Consider the following 15,648-nt stretch of genomic DNA (forward strand, 5'->3'; position numbering starts at 1 on the left):
TCATGTCTGGGTTAGGAAAACTCCTGTGTAAGCCTCCTTCTAGGGGGTCTTTGACTGCCTAGGACAGCCCTGAAAGCCACCTGTCTCATGATGTTCTCTGTGGCCAGTCTGCTCTTTTCTGCTGAGCAGTGGCAGTTTCCATCAGAGATTGGGGTGAACTTGATACCATGGCCCTGGGCATCTGGAACTCCACCTGTCCCCGATGGCTCTCAGAGACATCTGCTGAGGGGGCTACCACTTGTCCTGGAGTTGAGCATGTGCTGTCACCTGCTCTGGCTGCTGGCTTCCTCCTCACCTTCAGGGCTGAGAGGAGACAACCTCTTCCCCTCCCATACCCCTCTCTGCTTCACAGGGGTCTGCTCCTCGGGGAGTACTAGTCTTAAACAGGAGAGGAAAGACAGGAAGCAAGGATTGCTTTAAGGAGGAGTTTTATGTGATCGCTGGGCACCTGAGCAGCCACCTCTGCCAAGCTGGGGGACCCAGGGCTCCTGTGTTAGTAGGTGGCTGGGTAGGTGGTCCTGGGACCCACCTGTGGCCTATTGTGCCCTGGGAAATGGTTGGTTGTCCAGAGGATCTGCAAGGAAGGATGACTTCCAGTTACCCTTCTCTCCAGAGGCATAGCAGTGGACAGCCCTTCAGCCCCTTGGAAGTCACCACAGTCCCCTCCCACCAGCCAGGAGTCTACATACCCCAGAAGCCAACATCGTCATACACCTCCGTTTCCCTGAGAGAGCACAGTTGGGTCGGTGGGGGCCCTGTTGGCCCATCCCTCTGTCCCCCCAACCCTCCTTTTCCCCAATCACCATCAGGCATAGCAATACTCACAGGGGCAGCAGTGCGGTCCTGGGCACATAGCCATCTGAAGAGGGAGAGCATGTGAGTCAGTGATTTGTGGCCTGGGGTGTTCTTCATGTTCCTCCCTCTCTGGGGCACCTGGTCCACTCACACTTGCCCTTGGGGTCCCGGCACAGCATCTCTTCCTTGTTGGTAAACTCAATCACCTCCAGGATCTCTCCACGCCGGATCCCCAGGTGCTTGCCACCCCCGCGCCTGGTCTTAGCATTGGGGTCGATCATCATCCTTGTGTGAATCACGATCTCACCTTCAAACTGGGGGGGAAGAGAGAGGTGGTACTGCAGCTACCTCCCATTCTGGTCCCAGCCCTCCCAGGACTCTCAACTTGGCTTTGTGGTCATACCTTGAACTTCTTCCGGAACTCCCTCTCTGCCTTCTCTGCCTTTCTGATCTGCTTCAGCTGCTTCGGGTCCATGGATGGTAACTGCTGTGATGGTGGGGCCTTCTCTTTCCTGATGTTTCCCCCACCCCCCAAATGGGGTGATCATTAGCAAGAAGTGTTCCCCTCAGAGTCGGAGAGCTCAGCCCCACCCCACTCCGTGTATCATGAGTACCTGAGCTCTGGTTCTTGCAGTGGCCTCTTGGTTGCTGGGTGGGTAGATACCACTTTATCTGGTGACAGTCAATACCGAGTCAGAATAAAGATCCTTGTGCGCCTCCTCCCCCTCTCCTCCCCCGCCCCCCATCAGCACCTCTCTATCCTAGTGGTAGATCTGGAGTGAGGCTGCTCTGTGTCTGATCCTTTTTTATTTTTTGGTCGGTCCTGAACTCTGGGCCTGGGCGCTGTTCCTCAGCTCTTCAGCTCAAGGCTGTCACTCTACCACTAGAGCCAGAATACCACTTCTGGCTTTTTCTGTTTATGTGGTGCTGAGGAATCGAACCTAAGGCCACCTTCCCAGCCCCTATCTGGTCCTTTCCTTGGCCTCTTCAGGGCTCCCTGGTTCTAGTGGGTTGACTGACATCGATCAGACATGAGGGAATGGCTCTACATGCTAACCCATCTGACCCTCACAGCCATCCTATTGGTGCCAGTAGGTGATATTGACATTTGTAGTTTGCTACTGCACAAACAAAGGCTAAGAGAAGTCAAGCAGTTTATAGGGTCACCTAGTAAGATTGCTTTGTAGGTAGGCTGTTTTGCTTCTGTCTCCTGGAGTGGGCTGGGAATTGTAATGAGATTGGGGTCAAAAAATGAAGGAAGCCAGTGGCTTACACTTGTAATTCTAGCTACTCAGGAGGCTGAGATTTGAGGATCATGGTTTGAAGCCAGTAGACTCTTTAACTCCAGTTGGAAACTTCTCTCCAATTAGCCACCAAAAAGTCAGATAGTAGAACTCAAGTAGTAGAGCACTATCCTTGAGTGAAAAAACTTAGGGACAGTGCCTGGGCCCTAAGTTCAAGCCCAGAACTGGCACCAAAATAAAAGAAAGCTCTCATCTGTCATATTAGCTCCTTGGGAGACTGAGATTTGGAGATTGGGATTCAGGTCCAGCCTGGGTAGAAAACTTGCACAAAACTCAGCCAAGACCTGGATGTGGTGGCCTGTACTTGTTATCCTAGCTACAATAGGGAGCCTGGCATAGGCGAATTTCTGTTGCAGGAAGTGAGATCCTATCTTTACAACCAGGAAAAAGTAAGAGTGTCTGTCTAGCCATTATAAGCCCTGAGTTCAAACCCCAGCACCACTAAAGGCAGGCATAGCCCATCTTTTTTTTGGGGGGGGGTCCAGTCGTGGGCCTGAACTCTGAACATAGGTACTGCCCCTCAGCTCTTCAGCTCAAGGCTAGCGCTCTACCACTTGAGCCACAGTGCCACTTCCGGCTTTTTTTTTTTTTTTTTTGCTTATGGGTGCTGAGGAATCGAGCCCAGGGCCTCAAGCATGCAAGGCAAGCGCTTTACCACTGAGCCACCTTCCCAGCCCCCCATAGCCCATTTTTAAAAAGCTGTAGTGGGGTCTTAGCCTGCCCCTACTGACAGACTGGACAGGGTTTCCTAGAGCAAAGGTACAAAGTCCATACCACTTCCTGGCAATGGAATCAGGCTTCTGGGCATGTAGGCCCTGGTGGCCAAGGGTCTGGCTGCCAGCAGATGCCTCTGGAACCCCAGGGGAGTGAGGGCCTGAAGCTGAGGGCTGCTTTTACCAACATTATAGCCTTGCCAGAGTGATACTGTCCAGGGACATTTACATCAGACCTACCCCATTCTACCACTGCTGACCTTGGGCCCACCGACAGACCATCCAGGCACCTCTGCTACTTTTTCAAAGGCTGCCTGGCAGTAAGTAGGCTCCACCCAGGAGCTTGCAAAGGACCATGGTACCCTGAGTAGGCCACTCACTGCTGCCTTTCCCCAGGCCTGCTCATATCCTGGGAAGGGGTTGGGCCCTTCTGAGGAGTCCCTACTGTTCTGAGAACTGTGGGAAGAGCTGGGAGCCCTGGTCCATCTGACTGCTTCCCCTCCCCCCTCCCAATCTTCCAGTGAGAGGATCATTTTGAAAAAGCCAAAGCAAGCCAGGAGTAGTACCCGGAGTCCCAGCTAGTGAGTGAGGCAGGTAGGAAGTCTGAGGGTAGCCCATGCAGTTAGTGAGAACCTGTTTCAAAAATACAGAATAGCTATGCTTGTGACTCAAGTGGTAATAGTAGCAGGCTCTGGGTTCAAGTCCCAAGTAGCTCAAAAAGTTTTTTGTTTTGGTGTTGATCTTGGGGCTTGAACACAGAACCTGGGCATTCTCTGTCTCTGAGCTTTTCTTACTCAAGGCTAGCACACTACCCCTTGTCACAGCTCCACTTCTGGCTTTCTTGGTGCTTAATTAGAGATAAGAGTCTCAGATTTTTCTGACCATGCTGGCTTTGAACTTCAATCCTTATATCTCAGCCTCCTGAGTAGCTAGGATTACAGATGTGAGCTCTTGGCACCCAGCAGTAAAATAAATTTAATTAAAAGTCAGGGGCTGGGAAGATGGCTCAGTGGTAGAGCGCTTGCCTTGCATGCCTGAGGCCCTGGGTTTGATCCCTCAGCACCACATAAGCAAAAATGAAAAAAGCCGGGAAGTGGCGCTATGGCTCAAGCGTTAGCCTTGAGCTGAAGAGCTCAGGGACAGCGCCCAGGCCCAGAGTTCAGGCCCCACAACCGGACCCCCCCCCCAAAAAATTTTTTTTTTTAATTAAAAGTCAGTGCAGGCTTTGAGTGAGCATTCTCTGCCTTCCAGGAAGCCCCAACCTCCTGAGCAGGGAGAACAATGGGCTGTCACTGAAGCAGTCATCTGTTACAGGAAGGGAGGCCCTGGGCCTCTGAAGTATGAGCGGGGCCTGAAGGCTGCTGGAATAGAGGCCAGGGTGCTGGACTTTCTTCCCACACCCCCTAAAAGCGACCCCAGACCCAAGCCACAGTCTCCCTCAGTGGAAGTAGGAGGGACCCCACCAGGAAGCTGTGCTAAGGATGTTGTAAGCAGCTCCTGGGGATCGCCCAGAAGTGAAGGGGCCCAGGAAGGAGGTGGAGCTGGAGGATCTGGAGGTGGCCTGTTATGTACCAGGCATGGGCTGGGAGAAGTTGGGGGCCCTTCCCACTACCCCACCCTACCCCCTGAAGCTCTGGACCAGCTGTGAGCTAGGCAAGTCTCGGATCCCAGAACTTGTGCATCAGTGACATGAGGGTGACACTGCCTTGACTAGGGTGAGGTTGGGGGCTGCAGCAGCAATGAAGCTCCTCGCTGTTGCCATGGAGATGCTGGTCTGCCCAGCCCACCCTGTGACTTCTAGTGGCAGAGACTTGGAAGGAAAGGGTCTTTTGGAATCCTGGGGATAGTTCTGTCTACCCTCCACTGCTATGCCCTGAGTCCAGGCCTGTGTTCTTGGCTGGCATCTTATCCCCAATCACAGGGTGGCTCAACACCTCACATTCCCTGGTGCCAGTGGCTCATACCTGTCATCCTAGCTACCCAGGAGGCTGAGTTCTGAGGATCACAGTTCAAAGCCAGCCCAGGGCAGGAAAGTCCATGTGACTCTTATCTCCAATTAACCACTAAAAAGTGTTCTTATTAGCTGGTGGCCTCTGGGTTTCCCCTTTGTCACAGGCCAGGCCAGCAGCAGCCAGTGTGCCTTGGATCATTGCCAACAGATGTGGGGTAGACAGTATCCTTGTAAGGAATCCTTCCCTTCCTTGCCTTAGCTGCCTGGGCACCTGGCCCGCCAACAAACCTCTGCCCCTGGGGCCTGGGTCATCGGTGGATTCCACATTGTCATATAACTCGTAGATCTCATCAGGGTCCCTGCAAAGATACCAGAGATGAAGGGTGCCCCTTTCAGGACTACCCCGGGCCTGGGCTCCCTTCCTCTCTGCACTCACTGTGGGGTGTTCTTTGGCTGTTGGGCTTGGGTTCCAACCGAAGAGCGGGTTGTCCTTCCAGCTGTGGGGGGAAAGAGACTGGGAGGATGGCGGCCCTGCCCCGGAGCCCCAGCCCCTCTCCCACCCGAGCTACCACCCTGACCCACCTGTGCCCGCTGCTGACAGTCTCCGAAAACTCTGGATATTGAGGGGGCCTGGGGGCAGTGGGGGCTTGACTGGAGGGGATCCCAGGCTGCTGGCAGGTGGCAGAGGCCTTCTCCGGGGTAGGTGTTGGGCTCGGAGGTCCTCTGACCTCCAGTGGGGGGTTCCAGCCAGACCAGACCCAGGGCTGGAGCCGGCCATGGCAGCAGGCAGCGAGCTTTCAGAAACCCAGCCGGGGAGTGGTGGCTTTCGAGGAAAACCCTTAAAGGGCTCTGACTGTGTGGGGGGCTTCTTAACCCCAGCATTGGGCTCAGGCTGTGAGAACTTGCGAGGTGACCCCTGGTGCTCAGGATGTGGAAACTTCCTAGGGAGCGAGCTGAATTCAGGCTCCGAGGAGGTCCTGGGGAGACCACTCCCCCCAGCCTGTGGGAGCTTCTTGGGAAGCACCTTGAGCTCCAGCTGCTGTGACCTCTTGGGGATCACACTGACTTGGGGCTCTGAGGAGGTCCTGGCCAGGTCACCAAACTCAGGCTGGTGGGGGGGCTTCCTGGGGAGGTCACTTGGCTGGGGCTGGGGTGGCTTCTTGGGAAACATACTGAAGCCTCCCTGTTGGGGGGCATGGGATTGGGAGTCACTGGTCTCAGGCTTCCAGGGGGGTGTCAGAGGGACCTCGCTGGACTCGGACTGCAGCAGGAACTTCTTAGGGGGCCCGCTGGCCTGGGGCTGTGGAGACTTCCTGGGAGAGGTGCTAAAGTCAGACTGTGGGGAGTTGGGGTAGGGTTCACAGGGCCCTGGCTTTAAGGGGGACAGTGGGGACCCCTGACTGAACTCAGGCTGTGGCAATGACTTTCTGATGAGGCCTCCAGACTGGGGCTGAGGCGGCTTCTTGGGGAAGGTACTGGACTCAGCTGGTGAGGGCCTCTGGCTGGCCCCAGGGTGCTGAAACTTCTTGGGGAGTACACCAGGCCTGGGTTCTGAGGGGGGTTTGGCAGGATGGTTGAGCTGAGGCTGGGGGGGCTTTTGGTCAAGCGCAGGAGGCTCTGGCTGCGAGGGTTGCTTGGTCTCCCTGGCCTCGGGCTGCAGCGACTTCTTGGAGACTCCACTGACCTCAAGTTTGCAGGGCTTCTTGGGGAACTCTGGGAACTCCGGGGACAGAAACTTCTTCTGGAGTTTGTTGAATTCAGGCTTTGGGGGTTTTGGGGGGAGGTCACTGGGCTGTGACTGAGAGACCTGGAACTTGGCTTGGAGGCTCCGAAAATCCTGATGGCTCCCCTGGGGGACATGGGGTATCAAGCTCGTTCACACAGAAGGGTGGGGAAGGCAAGAGACAGCACGGTACCCACAGAGGTGATGGCCGTAAACCATCACCCTCAACCTCTCCATCAGGCTCCTGGGGTCAGGCTTGCCATGGCTCATCCTTGACCTCAGCTCTGGGCCCACTGACCCACTTTAGCTGTCACCCCCACCAGGACTTCTCTCCCAGCTGTCTCCCCACAGTTGGTCTTCCTCCCAGTTGGTCTTAATGTTCCCCGAAGTCCTTTCTGTTCTAATTTCAAAATGCGTCCGGAATCAACCACTTCCCACTCTCTCCACCATCACCCCAGCTGGAGGAACCAACCCCGCCTCCCAGATTATAGTAACTGGCTTCTCTGAGGCTGCTGCCCCCACCCCAGGCTTGCTCAGTCCCCTCCCCCTTCCCCCCACAGGAATTAGAGGAAGTCCTCACCTAGCCAAGAAAAGACAAGATCCCTGAGTGACCCAGCTGTGCGTATATGACACCATGTATCAAACTTTACATGTATTGGTTTTCTGTATGTCTTGAATAGGTTTTATTTTTCTGTCTCTGTGTCTATGTGCGTGTGCACACGTGCGCTTCTGCATGCTGGTCTTGAGGATTCAACTCAGGGCCTAAATGCTCTCCTTGAGCTTTTTCTACTCAAGGCTGGCATTCTACTACTTGAGCCAACAGACTTTTTTGGTTAACTGGAAAGAGATAAGAGTCTCATAGACTTTCCTGCCGAGGCTGGCTTTGAACCTTGGTCCTCAGATCTCAGCCTCTTGAGTAGCATGAGCCATCTGTGCCCAGTTTGATGAGGTTGATTTTTTTTTTTTTTGCTATGCTATGCTGGGGATGAAACCCCCAGTAATTCATTCACATTAAGCAAGTGCTTTGCCCCTAAGCTACACGTTGCATTTCATTGCCTGGGGTTTTTGTTTGAGACAGGGAAATAGGCCCATGCTGAGATTACAGTCATTCATCACCACTTGACTGGGTAGTGCTGAGCACAGCTACCCAGGAGGCTGAGATCAAAGGACTGTAGTTCAAAGCCAGCCCAGGCAGGAAAGTCCATGAGACTCTTGTCACCAATGAACCAGCAAAAAGCCAGAACTGGAGTTGTAGCTGGAGTGGTAGAGCCATCAGCCTTAGAGCAGAAAAAGCCAAGCAAGAGTACAAACCAACTTGAGTTCCAGTTCTAATGGCAATACGTGTGCATGTGTATGTGTGTGTATGTGTGTGTGCGCGCACACACACGCCCACACCCCCACACAATAATTTAGTCTCCATCCGCGCATGCAACCCTAGTTCCTCTAGCCTCCTGCAGAAGAGACTTGGCTCCTTTTAGCTGTCATCCAGTGCCTGGCATATAGTAGGTATTCACTCAGTATTCCATAAAGACAGAATGCACATATCAGTCACTGACACCCACATTGTTCATAGGAGAGGTTCACAGTGGGCAGCCCCCTGGCTTCCGCACACTATTTAAGGATTTAGGGTATTCCCTTTCAACTTCAGTTGGCCAGGTACTATGGGTTACAGACACAGATGCCCAAGAAAGCCCAGCCTCTGAGGATGCTCTGTTCCTGAGCCCTGGAACCTGGGCCCTCTCGTTACCTGGGACCAAGGAGAGGAAGGAGTAGGAGGGCAGATCTATATGCAGTCCTTGCCTCAGTTTCCCCATCCAGAGATTCAGGGGATCAGGCAGGCCTGTGGGAGAGGGCTTGAAGTGCTGCTCTAAATCCCTCAGCCTCAGTGAGTTAAAGCAAAGGCTCCTGGGTGACCATAGGACTACATAAGTCAGATTAACAGGTCACGATTTGGTGACTGGCTTGGGGAGAAAGGGAGCAGCAGCTAGTACATGACCCACTTAGTCACCTTCAAACAGGAAGCTTCTGCTCTGACCCCTGCCTCCTTTCCCAGGCTACCATCCACGTTAACCAAGGGAGATCCGCCTGGGCCCTTAAGGTCAGACCGGGCTTAGGTTGCAGGAGCCCGGGTTGTGTCCCAGTTGCTTCCTACCTTTCCACCTTGGCCTGGGTTCCTCCTGGTTCCCTCAACGGCTTACCCATCCCACAACCTCGGGATACCCTCCAGTTCCCACCTGTTCCCTTTGCTTCCCGGCCATTGTAGGCCTCTCCTATATTCCCTGTTCCTGGAGACTCACCATGGCTGCAGGTAGGTGATGTGCTGCTGCTACAAGCTGCGCTGGTTGTGTCCAGGAAGTTAGTTAACTGTGGTTTTGGCTCTCCAGCCCAGCGCACAAGGTGGGGGCTGCTGCCAGGGTGGGGAAAGCAAAGGAGGAAGGAAAGGAGGCGGAGACAGCCCCAGTGGGTCCCCAGATCCTGAGGGGGCACTGCTGTTCCTCCTCACCCCCCATAGAGTCCCTGTCCTGCCTGCTACTCTCTGAGCACTAGTGCCTTTGGCAGTTGGTAATTTACCCCAGTCACTAGTGCCTTGACTCTTTCCTGTCCCCTACACTCATCCACCTTCATGTCCTGACCTCTGGGAAAGTGGAGAAACCCAGGTTATGGGGGTTGAAGGGATGATAAGGCCACATCTGTCTGCCCGTGTTGCTACATCTGCCTTATTTCAACACCCCTCCCTTTTAGCAAGACTTCCTGGTTAGGGACAAATGTCAGGCCAGGGCTGGTGCCTAGGACAGAGGGCTCAGCTAGGTTGGCAGATTTGGGGGTCAATGACAAGGTCAATGACCTTGATCCCAAACAGGAAGGGGGTGGGTGTGAGGACACCCCAAATTTCCACTGAAGGGAAATGGAAAGAGGAGAAACGCCAGGACAGGAGAGCAGGAAACCAGTTGAGCTGTGCTCTGGGAAGCGTGGGAAGAGCGGATGAAGGCAGTGAGACCCAATGGAAAAGCGGGCGAATCCTGACTGCAAGGCTCAGTCATAGCAGAGGGGACTGTGGAACCCCGGTTCTCAGTGTGGCTTGAGCAAAAGTAGGGGTGGGGGTGCATTTTAGCCCCTGGCCAGGTGACTTCAATGTACAGCTGAGTTGTGAGGTGCTAGTGTCCCTGGAGTCACCCTGAGATCTTGGGAAAGAAGAGCTTCTGGCTCAGGTGGTGAGTCAGCTCCCAGGTGGTATGGGGACCTCATTTAGAGCAGGAAAACAAAACAACAAAAAAACCCCACAAAAGGCCCTTGGGAACAAATCCCATGAGAAGGATCCTGCCTAGGCCAGAAGGAAGGAGAAAGCTTGAACTTTGTTTTTACAGTTTTATAAGAGCATAGAGCTCGGTGCCAGTGGCTCGGGCCTCTAATTCTAGCTACTCAGTAGGCTGAGTTCTGAGGATCAGGGTTTGAAGCCAGCCCGGGCAGGAAAGTCTGTGAGACTTATCTCTAATAAAACACCAGAAAACCGGAAGTGGCGCTGTGGCACAAGTAGTAGAGTGCTTGCCTTGAGCTGAAGAGCTGACGGACAGTGCCCAGGCCCCGAGTTCAGGCCCACGACCGACAAAAAAAAAAAAGAACAAGGATTGTCCAGGATCATCCGTAACATGTGAAACCAAAGCAAGGTAAAGGGCTGAATGGCAGCTGGGGGGGGGTTGGGGGTGTGGCTCTCCCCAGCCTCCAACTCCTTGGAACTTGGTGGGGGACGGGCCAGCGTAGCCCAGCGGTGCAGGCCCGGCCTCTCGGGCGCGCAGCGCCTCCCCGCGGAGCATCTGGGGCTTTGGCGGCGGCTTCCTGGCTGGGGCCCGCGACTCAACTGATCAGGAGGCAACAGCGCAAAACCGACTGGAGGGCGGGCCAGGGACCGCCTGGAGGGGACGGGGAATCTTCAGGACGCCAGCCTGGATAGGAGCCCGACGCAGGGGTGGGGGCGCGCCAAACTCCTCTGCCCGCCGCCTCGGGGGTAACCGAACTCCGGGCACCTGGCGGCCGCTCAGCCAGGTACTGCCCGGCTCATTCCTTTCCCACCCTAGGCCGCGCTCCCGGGCGCCCCCTTTGGGACGACCACGGCAGTGGGCCGACTCAGTTTACTGCTGCTCCGCAGTTAGGGGGCACAGGACACTGGGGGAGTCCCAGTTTGGCCAGGAGAGACCATAAGGCTGCCCAGGGGAGCGAAAGGTGGACTGCTGTGGCCTTTAGTAGTCAGGGTGCGGCGGGAGCTGCGCAGGCCGCCTGGATCCCTGGTTCTCTCGGTGGGTAATTGACGGGAGGGGAGCCTCCGTGAGCAGGCTGGGGCGCAGCATAGTCCCGATCTGGGGGTGGGGTGGCCAGCTGAGGAAATTTATGGGCAAGAGGAGTTCCCAGGGGCCACTGGTGCCCTAGAGCTGGACCGGGGCGATCCTGTACCCAGGGATGAAGTAGGGGACTGGACACAAGCTCTATCTCCAGGTGTGCTGGGCCAGGATTTTCTCTGTGGGCAACTGGCTGGCACCCCTCGCCTCACCTCCATCTGTACAATGGGCCCCTTGTCACCCCTTCCCCCACTCCGTTCTTGAGAGGGTCCTAGGCAGCCAGAGGGGGGAGTCACTGCTAGCAGGGGAATCACTGAGCAGATACTGCCCAAGGCCCTTCCTCTACTTCTGGCTCCCTGATACATATATACCTACGTGTGTACATGAGCATTTGTGCTAGTCCTGGGACTTGAACTCAGGGCCTGGGTGCTGTCCCTTGGCTTTTTCACTCAAGGCTGGCACTTTACTACTTGTGGCCATAGTTCTACTTCTGGATTTGGTGCTTAACTGGAGGTAAGAGTCTCACAGGCTTTCCTGTCCAGGGTGGCGTCACACTTCAATCCTCAGGTCTCAGCCTCCTGAGTAACCAGGATGACAGGAGTGAGCCAGCAAGTGTCCAACCTCTGAGACTTTTAAAATAAATAAAGAGCTGGGAAGGTGGCTCAGTGGTAGAGAGCTTGCCTTGCATGCTCAAGGCCCTGGGTTCGATTCCTCAGCACCACATAAGCAAAAAGAAAAAAGCCGGAAGTGGCGCTGTGGCTCAAGTGGTAGAGCGCTAGCCTTGAGCTGAAGAGCTGAGGGACAGTGCCCAGGCCCAGAGTTCAGGCCCCACGACCGGACCCCCCCAAAAAATAAATAAAATCCTGGGAGATTCCATAGCGTCTGGTTTCTGTACTTGGTGGGTCAGGGTAGTGGGCATGGAGCTGAGGACCTGGGTCCCTGGGTTGAGGCGATCGGGTGGAGGGTGTGGGGCACGGGTCCTGTACCCAGTTGGAGCCACCTGGAGGTGCAGCTTCCATGTCGTGAGTGCCCCAATTTCACAAAGCGCCTGTCCACTGCGCGTCAGGGGCAAGGGACCCACACACGGCACAGGCTGGCTCATGGCGCCTCTTTATTGTCCCCACCCCTCAAGTTACAAAAATTCCCACACCCTGCCACCCACCCCCGCACAGCGGGGCGGCGTTTCAAAGCTGTGGGACCCTCACCCCCCACCCCCCACAGCATCCGTGACACTTTAGGTGCAAGCGGGGGTCGGGTCTGGGTGGGGCAGAGGAGGGGTTGCCGGAGCCTCGGCCCCGCCCCCCGCTCCTGGCTCCCCGCATTCCTCGGCCTTACCCTCCGGGGCGTGGGGGCGCTGTGGCCCCGGGGCAGCCAGGGCGCCGGGGCGGTGGTCCCGCAGGTGCAGGGTCATGGCAGGCCGCGAGGCCGTGGAGAAGGCGCACTGCATGCAGGAGTAGCGGCCGCGCGTGTGCTCCCACACGATGCGGCTCGGGGCCGCGCTCCCTGCGGGTGGGCAGGCAGGCAGGACCCCCCGGTCAGCCACGGACCTCGCCCCGCGAGGACCTGTCCCCCAGGGATGATCAGACCCTCCCTGCGCCGTCCCACCAGCTCCGGGGCCGAGCGGGGCCAATGTCCCGATCGGGAAGGACACTAGGCCTGGCAGATCCGAGTCCCCCCCCTTCCCTGCCCGGGACTCCACGAAGGGAGGGGGGAAGGACCGCGCCGAGGTGAACGGGGCGCAACTTTTACGCAGGAACGCCGGCGCAGATGAAGGTGTAGCTGCCAGTGATTTTAAAGGCAAAATCGTGTATTTTTAAAGGGTGACATTTCCGTTCACCTGGAAGGGAGGGGGGCGGGCGCCGCGGCCTGCCCGTTTCCAAAGGGCCCCGCAGGGCGCAGGAGAAAAAAGCAAAAACAAAAAACCCAGTAAGCCCCATCCGCCCTCCCTGGTGGTCACCTGCACGCACCTGAGGGCGCGTCGGGGCCGCCCTGGGGTCTCCGGGGGCTGCCGCCAGCACCTGCAGCGAGGGGCGGGTCAAAGTTGGGGTTGAGGGAGCCAGGCCTGCCCTCCCTCCGGGCAGCCCTCCTCCCCCGCCCCGCACTCACCTTGGCTCTTTTTCCAGACGGCGGCGCTGGAGGCTGGCGGTCCGGGGGCGGCTGCCAGGAAGGGGCGCAGGCGGGGCGGACTCACGCCAAAGGGCGCGGGGTTCAAGTAGGGTAGGAATGGCCCGGTGGAGGCCGGGGTCGTGAAGGGTTCGAGCAGCGGGAAGGGCAGGCCCGGCGCGGACGCGGGATCGGACTCTGAGGCTCGATCCGACGCAGGTGGCTCCTTGTCCAGCGCCGAGGGTGGCGGCGGCGGGGCGGGGCTCTGCGCATGCTCCGCGCACACGTGCAGGTGCTTGAACAGCGAGCGGTGTGTGCGGAAGCGCAGGAGGCAGTTCTCACACCTGGGGGCGGCACAAGGCGAGGGGGAAGGGCCTGACCACCACTATCTGGGGACCTGTCCTGGGGAGGAGGGAAGCTTACCCTGAGTCCCCCCCCCACCTCCAATGTTGTTTTGACCCTTCCACCCATCTCCAGTTCACAGCGCTGGGAAAACGCTTAAGGAAGCCTCAATTATTTTCCTACTGGTGTTTACACATGAAGTCCGGGCCTGGGCGCTATCCCTTAGCTTTTTTTTTTGCTCCAGGCTAGCCCTCTAAGCACATCACCACTTCCGGCTTTTTGGTTGTTAACTGGAGATAAGTCTCTTTGACTTTACTGTCCCGGCTCGCTTCAAACTGAGATCCTCAGATCTCAGCCTCCTGAGTAGCTGGGATATAGAGGTGGGGGGGGGGGAGCCACTGGTGCCAGGCCGGAAGCTTTCATCTTTAGGGGTCAGGTTTTCTACTTGAGAGGTGAAGAGGAGCTGGATGATCAGTCACGAATGCCCTGACCCATTTGTGTCCCCACCCAGTTCACATTTTTGTTTATGATAGGGCAGGGCCTCCCCACAGCCAGACAAAGGGGTGAAGATCTGGATTGTGCAGTTGGGGTGCTCAGGGTCTCACTTGAAGTAGCGATTGGGCTTGTAATGCAGTTTGCCATGGGCCACCAGCTCCTGCATGCTGGGGAAGATCTCTGAGCAACTCATGGCTGAGCAGTGGAAGAGCTTGCCTGGTAGGGGCAGAGACAGAGTTTTAAGAGTGTAGTGGTCAGGGCTGGCCCTAAGAGGCTCCACCTGCCTCCCACCACCTACCCTGACCCTACCTTCCAGTGACTGTGTAGGTGGGCAATGGGTCCGGAGATGCTGTGCCAGTTCGCGAACGCTGGGGAAACTGAGGCAGCAGCCAGGGCTAGAACAGGGTATTTGTTTTCCTGCAGGACATATGGGGGGGGGGAGGGTAAGGGTGTGTGTCACTAATCCTTCCCTTATTGACACGTCCCGAACCACATCCCCCAGACTGAACAACCAGAAGGAGGGGCCTGATTAGCCCCACTCATTACTGGAGCCAACCCTGGCATACACTTGGCGGCTCAGTACGTGTTGAGACATTCCTCAGATGGAGATAGTCTACACTCCTCACTGATATTGTTTCAAGACCTGTGATTAATTACCCGGTTTACCCCGTCACAGATCACCTGCTGGAGGGCGTCGTCTGGGAGGCCGCAGGTCCTCACTGGTTACGGAGCCGGGGCCAGGGACTGGGGAGGCAGCCTGCAGTCCACAGTCCCACACTGGGAGTGTGGCTGCCGGGTCCGGGCCTGGCTCCTCCTCCATTGAAGAGGAGTCTCCGGCAGCCACATCCAAGGGCAATACCTCCTTGTTGGTTTCACCGGAGCTGGGCTCTGCAGTGGCCAGCATGTCCGGGCTGGGCCCGGACTGTTCCTTCTCCTGGTAGTAGTAGTGGCGGAGAGAAGCAGTGTGGATTCAGGGTTTGCTTGGGCCAATCATAGAACATCGCCCACCCCAAAGGTCCACCCGCCTCAACGTTCCTGAATTCCCCCAGGCAAGCATCACCCATCATCCCGCATTCTAAGGAGTCACCAGCAGGAGGGGGAAAGGGAGAGTTAGGGTGGATCCAGGCCCGGCCTCCTAAATCCCAAATGCAAAAGCAGTCCTCGGTGCGAGATTAAACGTGAGAAGCGTCGCCTCCACGCCAATCCGGGCCGGAGGAGGCGCCACACAGAGAAGGGGCGTGTCTTAGAGGCAGTGGGCGGGGCCGAGACTGTGGAGGCGGGGCAGATTGGCCGGGCATGAGCTCTGTTCAATGAACGTGTAGGTGAGGAGGACCCGGATGTGTGAGGTTTAGGGGCGGAACGTCAAGCCTGGTGGGCGTGACCCACGCCCAGGCGAGGCCCGGAAGTAGGCGCAGGACTCTCGCTTAATGACAACCCAAAGCGGGCGGGTGCCCGGATGTGGGGGCGGGGTCGGTCGGAGGGTGTGTGCGGGATAGGGCCGATCCCTGCCGATCCCCACTGCTCCGCCGCGCCCGCGTCCCGAGCACCGCGCTCACCATCTTCCACTCAGCTAGCCTTCTTGCTTCCGAGGTTCCGGGGGTTCTGGCTCAGACGACGGCGATTTCTTCAACGAGGCGGCAGCTCGCGTTCGGGATCACGTCGGCGCCATTTTTTTTGTCCCCCAGCTCTCGCGAGAGCAGGGGCGGGGCTTGCGCTGGGCTCTCGGCCAGGGGGCGTGGCAAGAGGCCGCCGTGCACCTAGACTAGGGTTTGGATTTGCGAGCTAGGCACCTTTGCTTAGCGTGGGGCTTGAGCAATTTCCTGCCCCAAGGTCCTCACCTGCAGAACCTCCTTCATCCCCTCCCTCTCGGCTCCCCATCACCAGCCCTTGC

General features: G+C 56.9%; 2 protein-coding genes across 2 annotated transcripts; both read right to left on the reverse strand.

The window, feature by feature from the left end:
- Positions 1-450: 450 nt before the first annotated feature.
- Pram1 (PML-RARA regulated adaptor molecule 1) lies at positions 451-11,836 on the reverse strand. Its single transcript, XM_013033519.1, has 15 exons — positions 11,713-11,836; positions 11,030-11,088; positions 10,752-10,857; positions 10,406-10,579; positions 10,238-10,342; positions 8,784-8,824; positions 5,346-6,612; positions 5,200-5,260; positions 5,052-5,122; positions 1,410-1,467; positions 1,199-1,307; positions 947-1,109; positions 826-859; positions 690-724; positions 451-574 (listed from the first exon to the last, which is right to left on the reverse strand). Exons 1-15 carry the CDS (start codon positions 11,834-11,836, stop codon positions 537-539), a joined length of 2,445 nt encoding a protein of 814 aa, XP_012888973.1. The 3' UTR covers positions 451-536.
- Positions 11,837-11,987: 151 nt separating this feature from the next.
- Znf414 (zinc finger protein 414) lies at positions 11,988-15,439 on the reverse strand. The gene is made up of 7 exons (XM_013033547.1): positions 15,314-15,439; positions 14,439-14,691; positions 14,067-14,174; positions 13,868-13,973; positions 12,924-13,264; positions 12,785-12,835; positions 11,988-12,320 (listed from the first exon to the last, which is right to left on the reverse strand). The coding sequence occupies exons 1-7, from the start codon at positions 15,314-15,316 to the stop codon at positions 12,052-12,054; spliced, it is 1,131 nt and encodes a 376-aa protein (XP_012889001.1). The 5' UTR covers positions 15,317-15,439; the 3' UTR covers positions 11,988-12,051.
- Between the last annotated feature and the right edge of the window lie 209 nt (positions 15,440-15,648).

The sequence above is a fragment of the Dipodomys ordii genome, unplaced genomic scaffold (assembly GCF_000151885.1).
Source record: "Dipodomys ordii isolate 6190 unplaced genomic scaffold, Dord_2.0 Scaffold171, whole genome shotgun sequence".
Taxonomy (NCBI): Eukaryota; Metazoa; Chordata; class Mammalia; order Rodentia; family Heteromyidae; genus Dipodomys; species Dipodomys ordii.